This window comes from Ovis aries, chromosome 6 (genome assembly GCF_016772045.2).
Source record: "Ovis aries strain OAR_USU_Benz2616 breed Rambouillet chromosome 6, ARS-UI_Ramb_v3.0, whole genome shotgun sequence".
In the NCBI taxonomy this organism is placed as follows: Eukaryota; Metazoa; Chordata; class Mammalia; order Artiodactyla; family Bovidae; genus Ovis; species Ovis aries.
The window spans coordinates 105,864,631-105,884,600 of NC_056059.1; the positions used below are offsets into that span (position 1 = coordinate 105,864,631).

The 19,970-nt window shown below is 48.9% G+C and overlaps 1 protein-coding gene across 3 annotated transcripts in view; it reads right to left on the reverse strand.

The window, feature by feature from the left end:
- Positions 1 to 19,149, reverse strand: part of SLC2A9 (solute carrier family 2 member 9) — a 216,777-nt gene extending 197,628 nt beyond the window's left edge. The window contains exons 1-3 of one of the 3 annotated variants that reach the window (XM_042251651.2): positions 18,645 to 18,805; positions 13,981 to 14,080; positions 4,798 to 4,896 (exon numbers count right to left, since the gene is read on the reverse strand). In XM_042251651.2, the coding sequence (XP_042107585.1) occupies positions 4,798 to 4,896; positions 13,981 to 14,043 (162 nt within the window). In that variant the 5' untranslated portion in view covers positions 14,044 to 14,080; positions 18,645 to 18,805. Of the gene's footprint in view, positions 1 to 4,797; positions 4,897 to 13,980; positions 14,081 to 18,644 lie in introns of all 3 variants that reach the window. The other 2 variants (XM_015096629.4, XM_042251652.2) reach the window with 2 other exon arrangements.
- Positions 19,150 to 19,970: the final 821 nt, after the last annotated feature.

The following is a 19,970-nucleotide window of genomic DNA, read 5'->3' on the forward strand; positions in this document are numbered from 1 at the left end:
GCTTCCAAGGTGACGCTAGTGGTAAAGAACCTGTCTGCCAAAGCAGGAGACATAAGAGATGTGGGTTCCACCCTTGGGTCTGGAAGATCCCCTGGAGGAGGGCATGGCGACCCACTCCAGAATTCCTGCCTGGGGAATCCCATGGACAGGGGAGCCTGGTGGGCTGCAGTCCATGGGGTTGCAAAGTGTCAGACATGAAAGAAGCATGGGGCACGCATGCACGCATGTCACGATATCTGCCATGAAGGCTGATAGCCAAATGAGAGATTCAGTTCCTGCTTCATAGAAGGGGAATCATAGCAGCAATATTATGGTTGAATTATTGAACTTGTGCTATTTGTTTTTCCTAATAGCAGCCTGTTTTGCTTGCATAACTAGTGAGACAGGATGAGACAAAAGGAAAACAGACAAAAGGAGAAAGCAAGAATGAGATTCCCAAATCAGAGGAAATGCTGGTCCATGATGAAATTAATTAGATGCCTATCTCATCACAATAATGGCCAGTTGTTTCTGAAATGATAAGATGCGCTGGTTTCTCCTGTAATCTTAGCCTTCTCCCACCAAGAGGTGGAGCCCCACTCTCCTCTGCCCCCACTGGTCCTGCTCCACCCGGATGTCTGTAACAAGCTCTATACCCATCAGCCCTCCTGTTTAATAATTTTCCCTGTTAAAGACCTCGGAACACACAGAGGCATCCCATGATGTGCCCTGCTTTTCTGAGAGCAAGGGGGCCTCCAGAACAGCGGCTTTAGAATGGCAGCCTGGGGTGGGATTAATTGAAAGGACCACAACTTGCTTCTGCTTCTCTGCCTGCTGGATCATTGGCATCTTTGCCTGGGCCGGCATTTAACATCTGCCGCTAACTGGGATGGCTCTGCTCTTGGAGAGAGAGGCGATGATTTTACTCCTTATTACCGCATGTTTACCTGCCCTTAGGGAAGGACTGGGGAGAGGAAAGTGATAAACTACACCATTGCTGCTGGGAAGTGTACGATGAGTCAAATTAACTGTTCTGCTGAAGCCCTGGGCTTAAATACTGACCCTAGGGCAGGGCAGGGGTGTGAGCTTCTGTACCCCCTCCCTAGAAAAGAACAAATGTCACCAACTCAGAAATCACTGGAAAGGTGACTCATTCATTATTAAAGCCAGACCACTCAGTGTTATTTTTGTGGAGGCTGGCATTGTTTCAACTGAGTCCTAGTTTATGTGGCTTGGGAGTAGGGGGGGGCAATAAATTAGACCCCCTTGACAAAGCAAAGTTCTCATTTTTTTTTCTTTCTCATTCTCTCATTTAACAAACTTTTTCCCAGTATTTTTACGTTTAGAATATACTTTGTAGGATATCCATTGTATACATAAAATGTGCAAGCACGCGTGTTCAGTTGTGTCCGACTCTTTGTGACCTCATGGACTGTAGCCCGCCAGGCTCCTCTGTCCAAGGGATTCTCCAGCCAAGAATACTGGAGTGGGTTGCCATTTCCTCCTCCAGGGGATCTTCCCAACCCAGATATCTCCCAGAGGCATTGATAGCCAGATTCTTTACCCCTGCGCCATCTGAGAAACCCATACATACAATATACAGTTGTATAATTAAGAATGAACCAGCAGACAGAGACATCAGCAGCCATTCATATGCAGGCTTTCGTGCGGACATAAGTGTTCAGTTTATTTTGGTAGATACCAAGAAGGATGATTTCTGGATTGTATGGCTATTTATAGCAGCTTTATTCATAATTGCCAAAGCTTGGATGTAATCAAGATGTCCTTCAGCAGGTGAGTGGCTAAATAAACTAAGGTACATCCAGACACAGAAGCTTTCTTTGTGACTCAGTGGGAAAGAATCTGCCTGCAATGCAGGAGATGCAAAAGACATGGGTTCAATCCCTGGGTCAGGAAGATCTCCTGGAAGAGGAAATGGCAACTCACTTCAAGACACTTGCTCCTTGGCAGGAAAGCTATGACAAACCTAACCAGTGTATAAAAAAAGCAGAGACATCACTTTGCTGATAAATGTCCATATAGTCAAAACTATGGTTTTTCCAGTAGTCATGTATGGAGGTGAGGGTTGGACCATAGAGAAGGCTGAGTGCCAAATAATTGATGCTTTCAAATTATGTTGCTGGAGAAGACTCTTGAGAATCCCTTGGACTGCAAGAAGATCAAACCAGTCAATCTTAAAGGAAATCAACCCTGAATAATTCATTGAAAGAACTGATGCTGAAGCTGAAGCTCCAGTACTTTGGTCCCCTGATGGGAAGAGCTTACTCATTGGAAAAGACCCCAATGCTGGGAAAGATTGAGGGCAGAAGGAGAAGGGGATAATAGAGGATGAGATGGTTGGATGGCATCACTGACTCTATGGATATGCATTTGGGCCAACTCTGGGAGAGAGTGAAGGACAGGGAAGCCTAGTGTGCTGCAGTCCCTGGGGTCGAAAAGAGTTGGACATGACTTAGCAACTAAACGACATCCAGACAATGGAATATTATTTGGAGCCAAAAACAAATGAGCTTTCAAGCCATGAATAGACATGGAGGAAACTTTAATGCACATTATTAAGTAAAAGAAGCCAACCTGAATATATTGCATGAGTCCAAATATGTGACATTCTGGAAAGGACAAAATTACTGACATACCTTGAGGATACTTTGACTTTGGTTCCAAAGTCTCACAATCAAGTGAATATCACAATTAAGTGAGTCACATTAATTTTTGGTTTCCGAGCAGGTGTAAAAGTTCCATTTACATTACACTATAGTCGAAGTGTGTAATAACACGGTCTTTTAAAACAATCTAGATATCTTAATTAAAAAATACTTCCCTGCTAAGAAAATGCTAACTAGTGTCTGAGTCTTCAGCAAACTGGGGTCTTTTTACTGGTGGAGGGTCTTGCCCCCATGTTGATGGCTGGTGACTGATCACGGTGATGGTTGTTGAAGGCTGGGATGGCTGTGACAATTTCTTAAAATAAGAGAATGATGAAATTTATTGCATTGATTGCCTCATCCTTTTGTGAATGATTTCTCCATAGTATGCAAAGCTGTCTGATAGCATTTTACCCACAGCAGAACTTCTTTCAACATTGGCATCAATCCTCTCAAACCCTGCCATTGCTTTAACAACTAAATTTATGTAATACAGTCTTCACAGTGTCTTCACTAGGAGTAGATTCCATCTCAGGAAACCACTTACTTTTGCTCAGCCATGAGAAGCAACTATTCCTTTGTGAAAGTTCTATCCCGAGATGGCAGCAATTCAGTCTTCAGGCTCTGAGCTTCCCAGGTGGTGCTAGTGGCAAAGAACCTGCCTGCCAATGCAAGGGACATGAGAGACTAGGGTCCGATCTCTGGGTCATGTCAGACTCTTTGCAGCCCCATGGACTGTCGCCTTCCAGGAGCCTCTCTCCATGGAATTTTCCAAGCAAGAATACTGGAGTGGGTAGCCATTTCTTTCTCCAGGGGGTCTTCCGGACCCAGGGGTAGAACCCGAGTCTCCTGCATCTCCTGCGCTGGCAGGTGGATTCTTTACCACTCCATCACCTGGGAAGCCCAAGGAAATAAAAGAGTGCAAATCCCCAATGCTCTTAAAGACAAATACGGACAAATCAGACCCTATCTCAGGATGACATCACAATGATAAAATCAAAGCCAGCGTTCGGAGAAGCCATCTAGTCCTCCTGGCTTTGCAAACCATTTTCAGTATCAGAATCAATTTTTCAAATGAACTGACAGTGCCCCAAACATAAAAGAGCTAACAGAGTGAAAAAACAGTGCTTTTCTGCACAGATGGAGGCTGGATCCCTGAGGCATGTCTGCAAAGTCAGGGCTCCTGGGATCCCTTTGAGAGGCACTGATTCGGCCTCCCCCTCTGTTTTGCACACAGCATGCTAGGCCCCCAAACAAGGAGAAGCCTTACAAACACCCGGCAAAGTCCATAGCCTGCACTCTATCTGTCTCCTTAGCTCATGCCCTTACACGCTCCAAAATACATCCTGGGCTCCAACTGTATCAGACCTGTATTTCTGCAAATGTTTTATATCTCAGGCTTCCGTGCCTTTGCTCCACAGTCAACATGCAGCTCTGATATCACCTCCTCCAGGAAGTCTTCCTGTCCCACCACCCTTGACCCATCCATTTTACCCTAGGGATGGAGGTTGGTCAAGTAGAAGCCAGCACCTCCAGGAATAGGTAGAACCTAAACCTAACAGCCTAGGTGGGTGCAAACCAAACTTTCAAGTGCAAACCAGCAGAGTGGTGTTGGGAGGGCCTGGGGAACCGCACCTAACGACCTGATTTCAGAAGAAAACAAGAGCCAGTGAGGCATCTTAAACCAACAGATACCCAAGTGACCTCTAGCTGTGATTAAAAGCCATAAACACAGATAAGAAAAAGAAAAAAACAGATCAGGGAAATGTTTCTATGCCCAAGATCGCTCCGTGAGCCTCTCATTCCGTGTTCCTTGCCCCGGAATAAGACCCTTAGGATTGGACCCTGGGACCTCCCACGACCCGGCTCCTTTCCCTACACTCTCCCAGGACCCTCCAGGAGCAAGGAACTGATCCCACGCAGGGCCATCATCCTCTGTTTCTGTATCTCCCACCTCTCCCTCGAGCGCGGGGACTGCTCTCCCTTCCTCTAACCCGCCCCTCACCCCAGTGTCCAGCCGGTGTCTGGCACAGAACCGGCCCGCAAAGGTTTGCAGAATGGGGTACCATCCAAACGTTTGTGGTAACACCCGGTTTTCCGCGTGGCCGCAGCGCCCTCTGCCGGGCGCCTCTCGCGGCCGCGGGGCACTCACCGGAGTCGGGGCGTTCACCACGGAGAGGTTGTACCCGTAGAGGAAGGAGGAGCCGAAGGCGCCCACGAGAGATGCCACGATCAATGAGCAGGACCAGTCCTGGGAAAGGAGAGCAAAGCACGTCAGAGGGGGGCAGTCGGCGCTCGGGGGGCACAGCCAGGGGTCCGCAGGACGCAGGTGAGCTGTCCTCTTCCCTGGGGAGGATTCCCAGGGTAAGGATGCCAGGAGGGGCTCCCGGCCGGGACCGGTCCAGGTGGGCGTGGCCAGTCCAGGGAGTTCAGTTGGCCTTCGGTCCCCCCACCCCGCCACCGCCCCCCCCCCCTCACCGCCACACGACTGCCCCCTTTGTCGAGCTGCAAGAGATCTGTGCAACGCAGACCTAACGTCCTTTCGCAGGTGCTATTAGCAGCTACAACCCTGGGATTTTAGCAGAATCTGGCCAGTCTCTGACTCATCTCCGAGGTAAAAAGCAAAGCCAGGCTAAGCTGCCAGCGGCAGCAGCTGGGTTCTCGCTAAAACCCACGGGCCAGACATCTGTTCTCAGCCTTTTCTGGGAATTCTCCCACAGACTCTTAGGATCAGTACATTTTATCTTGATTTTACAGGTGAGGAAACAGAGGCACAGAGTGAAGGAAAGTTACTTGGCTCAAAATAGCCTGGAGTTAAAACTCCCCTCTGGGTCCTCCCCACTATTCTATGCAAAACAAAGAACTCTTTCACCCGGAAAAAAAAACATTTACATTAAGGTTGATTCGGACCCAGCCTCTGACCATCTCCAGAATTCCTTGCTCCAGCCGCTTAAGAGATAACTAATCCGAACAACCTTGGAGAAAAAACTGGCCCCCTTAAGACAGTAGATTTCCACATATGTATCTATATATACTTACTCTTATCTTGGGTCAGTGCAGCAGCTCACTAATCTGACTGCTGCCCCTTCTCGCCTCATTAAAGGTGATCTGTTCCTGTAAAGTGCCAGTCTGGTTCTTTTTTCCGAACCTTGCCTTCTCTAACTCCCTTACCCTACACAGAGCAGTCCCTGGTGGTGTCTGGGATGGAGACCAGAGCCCACCCAGGTGGTCGGGCTCCAGCGCCCACCCCCCCTGCAGCACCCACTGCACCGCACTGCCTCCTCCTCTCCTGGGGGCAGCGTCTCAGGGCTAACGCTGCTGACGGCCCTGGGAGGCACACCCATCCACACGTGCTCTGTTCCAGGCTGAGCTGTCCATCTACAGGTTGGTGTGAGCACCTTAGGAAAGGACCTGCAGACAGAGAGAGACAGGGCTTGGCCTGGAGGACCAAGCATCTGTCTCCATGTAATCCTGCCCGCTGGACCCAACCGTGGATGGCCAGAGCCATCACGGGACTGGGAGTACAAGCAGCTGGGCCCCTTGGCAAAGGCGGCCAGAAGGCAGGGGCTGGAGGTAGGAAGGCGTTGCCATCTTAACCTGGCCAGGAAAGTGTGGACCACTTGTCAGACAGGGGGACCCAGTGCTCTGGGAAGGCACTTTGTCTCCATCATTTTTCGTGTGTGTGTGTCTGTGTGCGTCTGTGTGTGTCCTCTAAGTGCTGGACCCTGACAAAGCTCCAGGGTTGCAGCAGTAGAAGTGATATTAATAGATGAGGTCCACGGTTTAGGGAAGGGGATAAATCAAACACTGACCAAAAAAGGAAGCTAGACTCTGACAGCCCACTCCCTGCTTGGCCCACCTTGGCAGCCTCCTCCAACACCGGCTCCCGTGCCGGACCGCTTCACCATGGCTGTGGGAGCTGTCCAGGGTCTTGACCTTTCTGGGCCTCAGCTTGCCCTGCTGTAAAATGGGCAAATTGTAGCCCACAGCTGTAAATTGTAGCCACAGCTGTATAGACCTGTGGCTGTGCAGCTGCCCAGGGATGCTGAGGGGTGTGTGCACATAGCCAGTGCTCTGAACGGCTGTTCACTCTGTTTTCCCTCTCTGCTCCTTCTGACCAAGCTGTGCAGAATAGCTGTTGGCCAAGCTACATGCCAACGTCTCTCGCCCTGGTTGAAGCCTCTGTGCCCCCTGAAATCCTCGCTTCTGGAGACCTTCATATCTAAGACCCATTGAAAGTTGCTCTGAAAATCCCACCTCCTCATTTTCACTTTTCTATCAATTTTGTCTGACCCCCGTCTCTGCCAGTTTCAATTGTGTGAACTCAGACCAGTGATATAGCTCCTCTGTGACTCAAAGTCCTCATCTGTGAAATGGGGATGTTAATAGACCCGTGATGGAGTCCAAGCAGACCAAGAAGACAGCAGACAAATGTCTCAAAACAACCATCTTATCAGGGTCTGGATGCCTGGCTCTTTTCTAGAACAGAGATGGGGGGCGGGGCAGTTGTGAGGAAACAAAGTAAAAAGATCATTAATCTTGCAATATCTCCTAGAATGATCAGTCTCCGGCAGGGGCTGTGTTAGCTTTTTCCTTTCTGCAGTGTTCTGAACAAAGGCACTCGAACAGTTTGGCAGAGGGACAGGGTTCTCTGAGGCAGGCCCTTATGTATGATCATAATAACAAAACCCATGAAAAGCAAGTTAAAGAAACAGTTCCAAAACGGAGTCAGAATTGGCCCGTCCCTGCAACGGACCCACCGCCTGGGATATTCTGCAGAAGAAAGAAGTTACAGTAGGTGTCCACGGGTAGGTACCCTGAGTATCAACAGCAGAGGCTGGACAGTTGGTGTGGGTCTTACTTTTTGAGGGTGGGGGTCTTGCTTCCAGGCCCCAAACCTGCTGAGAAAGTGCTCTGTAAATGCTGGTGATTGGACAGAGGCCAGAGGAGGATTTACGGACCATAGAGATGGAGGTTGGCAAGTGTGGGGTCAGAGTACTCTCTGCAGTAAGAGGAGCGGGAACTGAATGGGATGCACTGATGGAACAGAATCACTTTTGGACACCATGCCCGTCCTCCATCGCCTTTCGTTTTTTTTTTTTTTTAATTATTATTATTGTTTATTTATTTATTTATTTATTTATTTACTTTAATTTACTTTACAATGCTGTATTGGTTTTGCCATACATCAACATATCCACCACTGGTGTACATGAGTCCCCAATCCTGAACCCCTCCCCCACCTCCCTCCCCGTACCGTCCTTCTGGGTCATCCCAGTGCACCAGACCCAAGCATCCTGTATCCTGCATCAAACCTAGACTGGCGATTCAGTTCTTACATGATGTTATACATGTTTCAGTGCCATTCTCCCAAATCATCCCACCCTCTCCCTCTCCCACAGAGTCCAAAGGTCTGTTCTATACATCTGTGTCTCTTTTGCTGTCTCGCGTACAGGGTTATCGTTACCATCTTTCTAAATTCCATATATATGCATTAGTATACTGTATTGGTGTTTTTCTTTCTGGCTTACTTCACTCTGTATAATAGGCTCCAGTTTCATCCACCTCATTAGAACTGATTCAAATGTATTCTTTTTAATGGCTGAGTAATACTCCATTGTGTATGTGTACCACAGCTTTCTTATCCATTCGTCTGCTGATGGACATATAAACAAGGTGAAAAGACAGCCTTCGGAATGGGAAAAAATAATAGCAAATAAAGTAACTGACAAACAACTAATTGCCTTTCGTTTTTAAACTCATCTTCTGGGGCTCAGCTCAGATGTTGTTCCTTTTGAGCCCTGGGCTGTGCGGGCCCCTGGGCTTCTCTCACTCCTAGCCTTGGTCATTACGTCCTTGTCTGCACACATCAGAGGGCAGAGAAGCGCAGGTGAGAGCCCTGTCCCCCAGATCCCCCACGCCTGCATGCCCGCCAGGTCTCAGCACCCACCCCAAGGTGGGGATGGAGACGATGGGAGGGGATAGCGCAGCGCACATGATGAGCGCAGGTCTCTGCGTGGCCTCATTGCCTGAGCACAGCCACGCTGCCGGAAGAAGCTGGCGGGAGACCAGGGAGCTGCGACCTCAGAGCTGGAGCCCCGTAGCCAACGTCACAGGGTCCAGGAGCCAGAAGTCAAGACCGGAGGCTTTTCAGGAAGGCGGAGGGAGCCCTCCGTGGCCCGGACAGAGGCCAGTGCTGCGTTTACCTTTCTTCTCCTGCCCAGCATCACAGTCCTCGGATGGGCACGCTCGTGAGGCCCTTGGTGGCTGTGGCTAAGGGGAGCTGAGCCCATGTCCTATATGGTGAAGACCTGCCCGCTGGCCCTCCCCGCAGCTGGCTCACCCGAAGCACCTCTGGGAGGGACTCTACCGGGCCATCTCCCTGAATCAGGAGGCAGAGTCCACGGAGGGAGGGCAAGGGGGCGCCAAACAGGAAATGTGGCCATTGTATCTTGTCTGAACAGGAAATGGGCAATAAAAATTTTCCCCCATTCACAGGTCTTCACCACAGCAGCTGGAGAGCCCTGAAAAGGAAATTTCTCTTCCCAGAAATCACCACCCTGTGTACCTGATTCTTCTATTAAAAAAAAGAAAGAAAGAAAGAAATTGCATAGTGTGAATTTTCATTTGGGGCAAAATGAGGACTGCAGCCCAGGAGACAGCACCTCAGATAGCTCTGAGAGCCTGCTCGAAAGAGACGGTGGGGGAAGGTGAATATGATTTGGGTGAAGGGGTTGGTTTAGTCACTAAGACTCTTGTGACCCCATGGACTGTAGCCCACCACGCTCCTCTGTCCATGGGATTTTCCAGGCAAGAATACTGGAGTGGGTTGCCATTTCCTCCTCCAGGGGATCTTCCCAACCCAGGAATCGAACCCTGGTCTCTTGCACTGCAGGCAGATTTTTTGCCAACTGAGCTATGAGGGAAGCATAGTGGTTTTAAAGAAAAGGCAGAGTAACCGGAGATCAAATTGCCAACATCTGCTGGATCATCAAAAAAGCAAGAGAGTTCTAGAAAAACATCTAGTTCTGCTTTATTGACTATGCCAAAGCCTTTGACTGTGTGGATCACAATAAACTGTTGAAAATTCTGAAAGAAATGGGATTATCAGACCACCTGGGTGAAGGAGAGTTCATGCAATCAAGCACTTAGCTTGGCGAAAGTTTTCTGCTAGTCACGAAGAGCAGATGTCACCACGAAGGGATGAAGTGCTTTTCTAGATATGAAGAGATGTAAGAATTGAGCTCGTAGTATCAGCTCCTGAAGATATCTAACTATCTGAAGACCTGCCCTGCCAATTTCCCCAGAGCACAGAGTGCCCCAATTCCCTATCTCCATCCTGAACTCCCTTCAGGGGATGTTGAACATCAGCAGCTGCAGGAGCTGAAGATTTAATCTTTGCAGAGGTGGATGAACGTGAAAGTGAAAGGCGCTCAATCGTGAAAAGTCGCTCAGTTGTGTCTGACTCTTTGCGACCCCATGGACTGTCCATGGAATTCTCCAGGCCAGAAAACTGGAGTGGGTAGCCTTTCCCTTCTCCAGGGGATCTTCCCAACCCAGGGATCGAACCCAGGTCTCCTACATTGCAGGCGGGCAGAGGTAGAAGGCAAGTGCCGATTTGAAGTTGACACTTTCTCTGGTGTCTTCTTTCCCCTCTTAAGGCCAGCATGCTGGGAGGAGAGCAACTGGCATGAACCCAGAGCAAAATCTCCCTAAGGCCTGGGGCAGACAGATTACTGGCTATCGGAGAAGCCTGGCGGGGTTCCAACCGTGGCTCCACCGCTATTTAGCTGTGTGTCCTTAGGCAAGTTGATACGCTTCTCTGAGCTACCATATTTACCAGTGCAAAATGGGAGCTTGACCCCGCCCTGATGATCCTGCAGAGTTATTCTGAGACTCAAATAGAAAACGCACAGTCCTGAGCAACATATTGGAAATCAAGACGGGCTGCCCTGTAGCTCTAGAACAAGCGGGGAAGTTGTGGGTTTGGAAGAAAAAGAATTTGCCACCGGTTGTTACTCTGCCCTGCTCATTCAGGCAGGCTGGCTCAGGGAAAGCATTAAGGAGGCAAGACCCCTCATGCACACCAGGATGTCATGCGAATTAACTCCCTGTACGGCTGAATTGCTCGGATGTCAGAGAAGGGCCTTAAATCATGTCTAGGACATGCCTTGGCCATTTGCGCCCAGAGCAGAGACCAGGTGCAGAGGCTGGCAGAATGATGGCAGGCTCGGGAAACAGAGGACCCCTAGAAGGCCAGGGTGTCTGCAAATCCACAAGAGAGAGACCCGAAGATGGCAAGCTGGGTTTAATGGAAAATGCATGATGAAATAAAAGCTATGGATCACGGCAGAATTTCTGGGAGCGTGGATTGTCAAGTGCACAGAAGCACATCCAGCTCTGGGGATGCAGATCAGTGGGAAGGGAGCTGCTCAGTGCGGAACTGAAACTTCCAAAAGGAAAAAGCCAGCCCTGAATAATTAGGCTGGGTATCTACCGAGTGCATGAATCATTCAGTCCAATATTCATTCTGCATATCAGTCATGCTGGGAGGCCTCTGGGAGAATCGGCTGTTTCTGAAATCAGTTTTCATCCAGTTGCCCAGTTCCCCTCACAGAGCCGGGTACAGAGCAGGGTTCTAACAGGGAAGCTCTCGATTGTGACATCACATCCAAGAGCTGAGGATTCCCCTGGGAAACACCGAGGAGGCACTGAGCCAACCTGAGGCTGACCCAGGAAGACTTCCTGGAAGAGGTGATTCCAGAGCAGACTCTTATAGGATGAGTAAGCCAGGGGAATAATGCAGGCAGAGAAGGGCGTGGGGTGAGAGGGCAGAGCCAGTCCTGCAGACATGGATGCCTGGCGGTGTGGGGAGAAGCAAAATAATTGAGTGAGTTGGGGCCTAAAGTGTGGGAGGGGCAGCATGGCTATTTCACTGTGCAGAGAGGAACCCGCTCTGTGGTCCCATGGGGTATCTTCTTCATCATCTCATTTCCTCCTCCACCCGCTCCTTGTCTAAGGCCTTGCCACGTAACCACCCTGGTCTTCTCATCTTTAACCGGGGCTGGGGGGGGGGGTGGGGGGTGGGGGGAGCGGTCTCCCTGATCTTGCTAAAACTCATATTGGCCTTTTTCATTTAAAATTGTTCCATGTCCCCCATGGTGGTTGAAAACACTAAAGGCCCGACCACCCAAAGGGGCTGCAGATTGGAGGTGGGGAGAGGGGGTGGAGAGGCGGGTGGTGGAGGGTGGGACAGCCTTCCAGCAGCTGCCCTGACCTTGCGCTGCACGAGGGGCTCTCCCAGAAACCCAGACTGGACACCACTCAGTGGAACAAAAGAAACTTGTAGGAAGTCACTTCTCCTTTTTAGTTGTGCAGCCTGGAGGCGGTGCTTAGCCTGAAGAGTTCTTCTTATTGGTGAAACTGACTGTCAATTGTTGTCTCCCCCCAGCCCTCCCGCAAACCAGACCAGAGGTGAGCAGTGATGTCATACACCTGAGATGGGAGCCCAACTGTTCTGGCTCAAGTTCCAGGCTGGGCTCGCCTGTTTAAGAAGCCTGGCCTTGGGGTTAACCCTGCTTTCTTCCTTCAGGCAAATGGGGGTGGGTCTTGGATTTCCAGGGGGCACCCCAGAGCATTCCAAGGTGAGAAAACAGAGAGCTCCATTCTTTTGAAAGCCTCGATGAGCCTGATGAGAGCTGCTCTCTCTGCTAGCCACAGCTCAGTGGGTTAACCCCCCGCCCCACCCCCGACAGTGGTGCCTAAAGGATCGCCTGGCTTTGGGTCTCAGCCCTGCTTCTGACAACCTGTGAGCTCTTGGGCAAGTTTCTCAGCCTCTCTGTCCTCATCTGTCAAACGGGCCTGATGATGGTGCCACCGCCTTAGACTTGCTAAGATTTAAGTTTGTGCATGGAGAACGCTAAAAACCCTGGAACCTAAAACAGCAGCTGGTCTACAGCTAAGCACACAATGAATATTCATCATTGTTTTTCATATCCCCCTGTCCCCTCAGTGAGCTATTTCTGGGCCCAGTGCTCTCGTTCTCATCCTTTTCTCAACAAAGGACACGGTGAGCACTCCCTGTAGAAAGGTCCCCCCTGGGTCCCCCTGCCCCCAACCTCCTGTCGGTGTTCACAGCAGCAGAGAAAAGGGCTGGGGCCAGTGGGGTGCAGCTGGACCATTGCCAAGGCCAGTTTCCCCACTTGAGTACCACGCCTCTGTGATGAGCACCATCCAGTGAGGCTCTGGTGAACCAGATGACAGCTAACCAGGGCTCCCCGTTAACCATCTCCCAAGACACATCTACACTGCTCTGCCCTCTGCCAACTGTTCCCACCTGCAATACCACCCGCCATCCCACCAGGCTCAGGAGGATCCACTAGGCTGACGCCTCAGATGCCACAGGCAAGAACAGAAATCTCCAAATCTGATGCCAGCCCCCCAGCCACATGGTCTGTGGCCTATGCTCCCGGACAGGTCCTAACGCAATTCACTCTTATCGAGGATGTGGCCGGGGCTTCCCTAGTGGCTCAGATGGTAAAGCATCCACCTGCAATTCAGGAGACCTGGGTTCGATTCCTGGGTCGGGAATGTCCTCTGGAGAAGGAAATGTCTACCCTCTCCAGTATTCTTGCCTGGAGAGTCCCAAGGACAGAGGAGCCTTGGCGGACAGTCCATGAGGTGTCAAAGAGTCAGACATCACTGAAGTGACTTAGCATGCACACATGCAGTACAGTTGTAACCCAAATCCCTAGCACAAAAGAAGTGGGAAACCATACAGCTTTTCTGGAGTTTGAAAATATGTCTCTAGAGCTAGTGTTGGACAGGGAAGCCCGGTGTGCTGCAGTCCGTGGGGTCGCAAAGAGTCGGACATGACTGAGTGACTGAACTGAACTGAACATCATAGTGTATGCATGTGAATCCCAGTCTCCCAGTTCATCCCACCATCTCTCTTCTCCCCCTGGTATCCACACATTTGTCCTCTACATCTGTGTCTCTATTGGAAAAGAATATTTTAAAAAAAAATGTGTGTCTCTATGCATAACTGAATCACTTTGCCGTAGAGCAAAAATTAGCACAACATCATGAATCAGCAATACTTCAATTTTTACAAAACAATTTTTTAAAAGAAGGATGTGGTCATAGCCCAGCATTCCTGGGTGTGCCGGGCCTGTCCTGACACTCATACACTCCTCCACACACACACCTTTTACCAGTGCCCCTAATTTTGCTCATCCTTCAGTGCTCAGCGCCCTCACCACCTCCCCCCAGGAGGGACCACCTTGGGGTCACCTGAACACTCCTACCAGGGAGACATAAGGGAACCAGGACTGACCAGTTTCTTTTTCTCCAAGTTGCTTCCTTTGTTATCTGCTGAGTCTTTTTCCCTGAGCTTCATGGTTCCTTGTCAGCCTTTAGACTGGGCTTTTTTGTTCCTGAAAAAGAGAAAAAAAGGGAGAAGTGGTTAGACAGACGCTGGCTGTCACAGATGAGGAACCCAGGGGAGGAGGCCGTGGTGAGGATGACAGGGCGGTGGGCCCAGCTTCCCCAGAGTCCCGGGCGCCTCTGTTCCTCTCTGGCCTGTTTCTCCATTTACGAGACGGTCGGGTTGGACCACTGCTGTGTTTTCACCCCTGCCACATCGCAGATCAAGTACTGGCCCCTCCCCAGGACATCCTCATTTGTAAGGTCCTCTTATGATAGGGCATGTTTTGGAAACCCTAGACTTTCTGTCCTTACGATGTGAAAATAAAAGTAGCATAAATTCAAAGTGCAATGTCGCCTGTCAAATTGAAACGATTACCAAACAATTAGCACAACTGTAGGAGCTTCCCAGGTGGCGCTAGTGGTACAGAACCCGCCTGCCAGTGTAGGAGGCATAAGAGAGGCAGTTGGATCCCTGGGTCAGGAAGACCCCCTGGAGGAGGGCATGGCAACCCGCTCCAGGATTCTTGCCTGGAGAATCCCATGGACAGAGGAGCCTGGCGGGCTACAGTCCACGGGGTCACAAAGAGTTGGACACGACATGCATCACAATTGTAACCCGAATCCCTAGCACAAAAGAAGTGGAAAACTCTATAGCTTTTCTGGAGTTTGAAAATATGTCTCTAAAGCTGTAAAAGTATTTCAATCCTTTGGCCCAACGACTCCACTCATAGTTAGCCTCAGTTCAGTTCCGTCGCTCAGTCGTGTCCAACTCTCTGCGACCCCATGAATCATAGCACGCCAGGCCTCCCTGTCCATCACCAACTCCCGGAGTTCACTCAGACTCATGTCCATCCAGTCAGTGATGCCATCCAGCCATCTCATCCTCTGTTGTCCCCTTCTCCTCCTGCCCCCAATCCCTCCCAGCATCAGAGTCTTTTCCAATGAGTCAACTCTTCGCATGAGGTGGCCAGAGTACTGGAGTTTCAGTTTGAACATCATTCCTACCAAAGAAATCCCAGGGTTGATCTCCTTCAGAATGGACTGGTTGGATCTCCTTGCAGTCCAAGGGACTCTCAAGAGTCTTCTCCAACACCACACTTCAAAAGCATCAATTCTTCGGCACTCAGCCTTTTTCACAATCCAACTCTCACATCCATACATGACTACTGGAAAAACCATAGCCTTGACTAGATGGACCTTAGTCAGCAAAGTAACGTCTCTGGTTTTGAATATACTATCTAGGTTGTTCATAACTTTTCTTCCAAGGAGTAAGCATCTTTTAACTTCATGGCTGCAGTCACCATCTGCAGTGATTTTGGAGCCCAAAAATAAAGTCTGCCACTGTTTCCACCGTTTCCCCATCTATTTCCCATGAAGTGATGGCATCGGATGCCATGATCTTCGTTTTCTGAATGTTGAGTTGTAAGCCAACTTTTTCGCTCTCCTCTTTCACTTTCATCAAGAGGCTTTTTAGTTCCTCTTCACTTTCTGCCATAAGGGTGGTGTCATCTGCATATCTGAGGTTATTGATATTTCTCCCAGCAATCTTGATTCCAGCTTGTGTTTCTTCCAGCGTTTCTCATGATGTACTCTGCATAGAAGTTAAATAAGCAGGGTGACAATATACAGCCTTGACGTACTCCTTTTCCTATTTGGAACCAGTCTGTTGTTCCATGTCTAGTTCTAACTGTTGCTTCCTGACCTGCATACAGATTTCTCAAGAGGCAAGTCAGGTGGTCTGGTATTCCCATCTCTTTCAGAATTTTCCACAGTTTATTGTGATCCACACAGTCAAAGGCTTTGGCATAGTCAATACAGCAGAAATAGTTAGCCTAAAGCATTAATTAAAGTGTACAAAGATTTAAGCCTGAGATGATCATTGCAACATTTTTCATGGCAGAGAAATGGTCTTCACAGTAGGACAGAATATTTAGGAAGAAATTTTAAATTTTGACACATTCATGTGCCAAAATGCTTATGTTAAAGAAGAATACCTAATATCATTGGAAAGTGTTGATCATACATTCTTACTTGACAAGATGAGGAAGATGTATAAAGAAATATACTCTAGTCAACATTAAAAATAGGTGTACTTGTTTTTTAGTCACTAAGTCACGTCTGATTCGTTACGACCCCATGGACTGTAGGCTCCTCTGTCCTTGGGATTTCCCAGGTTAGAATTTTGGAATGAGTTGCCATTTGCTTCTCCAGGGGATCTTCCCAGCCCAGGGATGGAACCCAGGTCTCCTGCATTGGTAGGTGGATCCTTTCAGTTCAGTTCAGTTGCTCAGTTTTGTCTGTCTCTTTGCGACCCAATGGACTGTAGCACTCCAGGCTTCCCCGTCCATCACCAACTCCCAGAGCTTACTCACACTCATGTCCATTGAGTCGGTGATGCCATCCAAACATCTCATCCTTTGTCGTCCCCTTCTCCTCCTGCCTTCAATCTTCCCCAGCATCAGGGTCTTTTCCAGTGAATCAGTTTTTCACATCAGGTGGCCAAAGTACTGGAGTATCAGCTTCAGCATCAAGTCCTTCCAATGAATATTCAGGATTGATTTCCTTTATGATGGACTGGTTGGATCTCCTTGCAGTCCAAGGGACTCTCAAGAGTCTTCTCCAACACCATAGTTCAAAAGCATCAATTCTTTGGCGCTCAGCTTTCTTTATACTCCAACACTCACATCCATACATAACTACTGGAAAAACCATAGCCTTGACTAGATGGACCTTTGTCAGTAAAGTAATGTCTCTGCTTTTTAATAAGCTGTCTAGGTTGGTCATAGTTTTTCTTCCAAGGAGCAAGCATCTTTTAATTTCATGGCTGCAATCATCATCTGCAGTGATTTTGGAGGACCCCAAAATAAAGTCTGTCACTATTTCCATTGTTTCCCCATCTATTTGCCATGAAGTGATGGGACTGGATACCATGATTGTAGTTTTCTGAATGTTGAGTTGTAAGCCAGCTTTTTCACTCTCCTCTTTCACTTTCATCAAGAGGCTTTTTAGTTCCTCTTCACTTTCTGCCATAAGGGTGGTGTCATCTGCATATGTGAGGTTATTGATATTTCTCCCGGCAACCTTGATTCCAGCTTGCGCTTCATCCAGCCCAGCATTTCTCATGATGTACTCTGCATATAAGTTAAATAAGCAGGGTGACAATATACAGCCTTGACATACTCCTTTCCCTATTTGGAACCAGTCTGTTGTTTCCATGTCCAGTTCTAACTGTTGCTTCTTGACCTGCATACAGATTTCTCAGGAGGCAGGTCAGATGATCTGGTATTCCCATCTCTTAATTTTCAACAGCTTGTTGTGATCCACACAGTCAAAGGCTTTGTATAGTCAATAAAGCAGAAATGGATGTTTTCCTGGAGCTGTCTTGCTTTTTCCATGATCCAGTGGGTGTTAGCAATGTGGATCCTTAACTGTGCTTGAACCACAGCCATGTGTTTTTAAATTTAAAGTTAAGTTTAAACCCAAAATGTTTATACATTAGATTATTTATTAAGTGTAATGAACAATTATTTATTAAGCTCCTAGCATCTAGGGCTTCCCTGGTGGCTCAGATAGTAAAGAATCTACCTGCAATGCAAGAGACCCAGGTTCAGTCCCTGGATTTGGAAGATCCCCTGGAGAAGGGAAATGGCAACCCACTCCAGTATTCTTGCCTGAAGAATTCCATGGACAGAGGAGCCTGGTGGGCTACAGGTCATAGGGTTGCAAAGAGTTGGACACAATGGAAGTGACTTGCCCACACACAGTTGTGTTAATTTCTGCTGTACAGCACAATGATTCAGTTACACTTATATATACATTCTTTTTCATATTATTTTCCATTATAGTTTATCACAGGATATTGAATATAGTTTCCTGACATGACTGAGCAACTAACACTTTAACACGAAGCATCTAGGTTACGGGAATGAAATCTTGAGCAAAACAGACGTCACCCTGCCCTGATGGAGCTTACATTCTGGGAGAAGAGACAGTTTAGGAGGAGCATATGGACCTCTCAAGGGGCGTATGGAAGGTTAGAGGCCTGGCCCAGCAGGGAGAGACCACAGCAGGAGATAGGCTGCAGAGAGGACTCGTGACATATTTCCGCAAGCAGCATAACATCGCACAATTACCACTCAGCTGTGCTTTCTCACCCAGTGTTTATCTGATTTGCTTTCCTATGTTTTCCAGTTTTCTACACTAAAACACACAGAAACCAATCACTTCTACAACTGGAAAAACAAGCTTTTAGAATGTCTTCAAATGAAAGAGAAAAACATTTTTTTGAAGAATGAAGTCCTTAGGGTGTTAAGGAGCCAAGTAGACTAAAAACTACAGTTCTGGAAGAATAAGCAGTTCTTACGCGTTAATGGGCTCTGAGTTTGAAGTCACGTGGGCTGCCTGACAATGTCAACTGGAGGCCCTCCACCGAGGGAGCCACCTGCGTCTGGCCAGCACACGCCCAGGGACACACCACCCACTGGACCTCCACGTTCAGGCCCCTCTTGCTGTCTCTCAGGCCCCAGGCTGGACTGCCTCCCCTCTTGCCTTTGTCTCATCTTCCAGGCTCACCTTCTCTGCTGTCCGTCTGTTCCTTCTGGAAACTCTGAGTCGCTTCGTCCTGTGCCTCCTTGAGCTTGTTTCATTAGCCTTGCAGGAGCCAGACTGTACTGAACCACTGACGGTTCTTTCATCTGCGTCCTCGACCGTGACTTTGACCCCCTCCTGAGGGTTCATTTTATGTGTCAGCTTGGCAAGGCCACAGTGTCTAGTTGTGGTTAGACATTCAGAGAACAGGCCAGCTATTGCTGGCAGTTTTTAGGTATGACTCACGCACAGCAGCAGTAGCAGCACGTTTAACAGGGCTTCCCTGGGGGCTCAGCGGTAAAGAATCTGTCTGCAAAGCAGGAGGCTCAGGAGATGAATATTCTATCCCTGGGTCGGGAAGATCTCCTGGAGGAGGGCATGGCAACCCACTCCTGTATTCTTGCCTAGAGAATCCTATGGAGCGAGAAGACTGGTGGGCTACAGTCCATGGGGTCGCAAAGAGTCAGACATGACTGAAGCAACGGAGCACGTACGCACATTTACAATCAACTGACTTTAAGTAGATGGGCCTCCATAACGTAGGTGAGCCTCATCCAATGAGCTGAAGGCCTTAAGAATAAAGACTAAGGCACCCCACAGGAGAAGAAATTCTGCATTAAGATGACAACATAGAAATTCTGCCTGAGTTTCCAGCCTTCAGGCCAAGGTTGCAACATCAATTCCTGCCAGAATTTCTAGCCTGTGGACTTGCCATATGGGTCTGGAGCTTGCCAGCCCCATGATCATGTGAGTTAATTCCTTAAAAACTCTCTGTCTTTATCTATCAATATCTAGCTATCTATCTAGACATCCTCTTGGCTCCAGTTCTCCGGAGAATCCTGCGTGACACACTCCTTACACTCTGGGGCCACAGCTGACCCATCTCTGTGCCCACGGAGTCTGACAGTGCCTGGCTTTAGCCAGGGGAGCCCTCTGGGGTGGTGTGGGTGGCGGGGGAGAGAGGAGTCAGAATGGGGTCAGCCTAGAAAGGTGGGCTGGGGTGGGAGGTGGGAGGGAGGTTTAAGAGGAGGGGGACACATGCATACCTATGGCTGATACATGTTGGTGTATGTCAGAAGTCAACACAAGCTTGTGAAGCCATTATCCTCCAATTAAATACGTTTTTAAAAAAGAATGGCATTGGATGAGATGGGAGGGGACCGAGGGAGCCAGAGTGACAATGTCCTGGGCCACCACCTATCAAGTTCCAGGGGCTGCACTTCCATTCTAGTTTGTGTGAATGGCGGTCACCACATGGCTCCAAGGAGCTCCATTCACACAGTCAGTGTCCCCCTGGAGTTATGCAAGGTG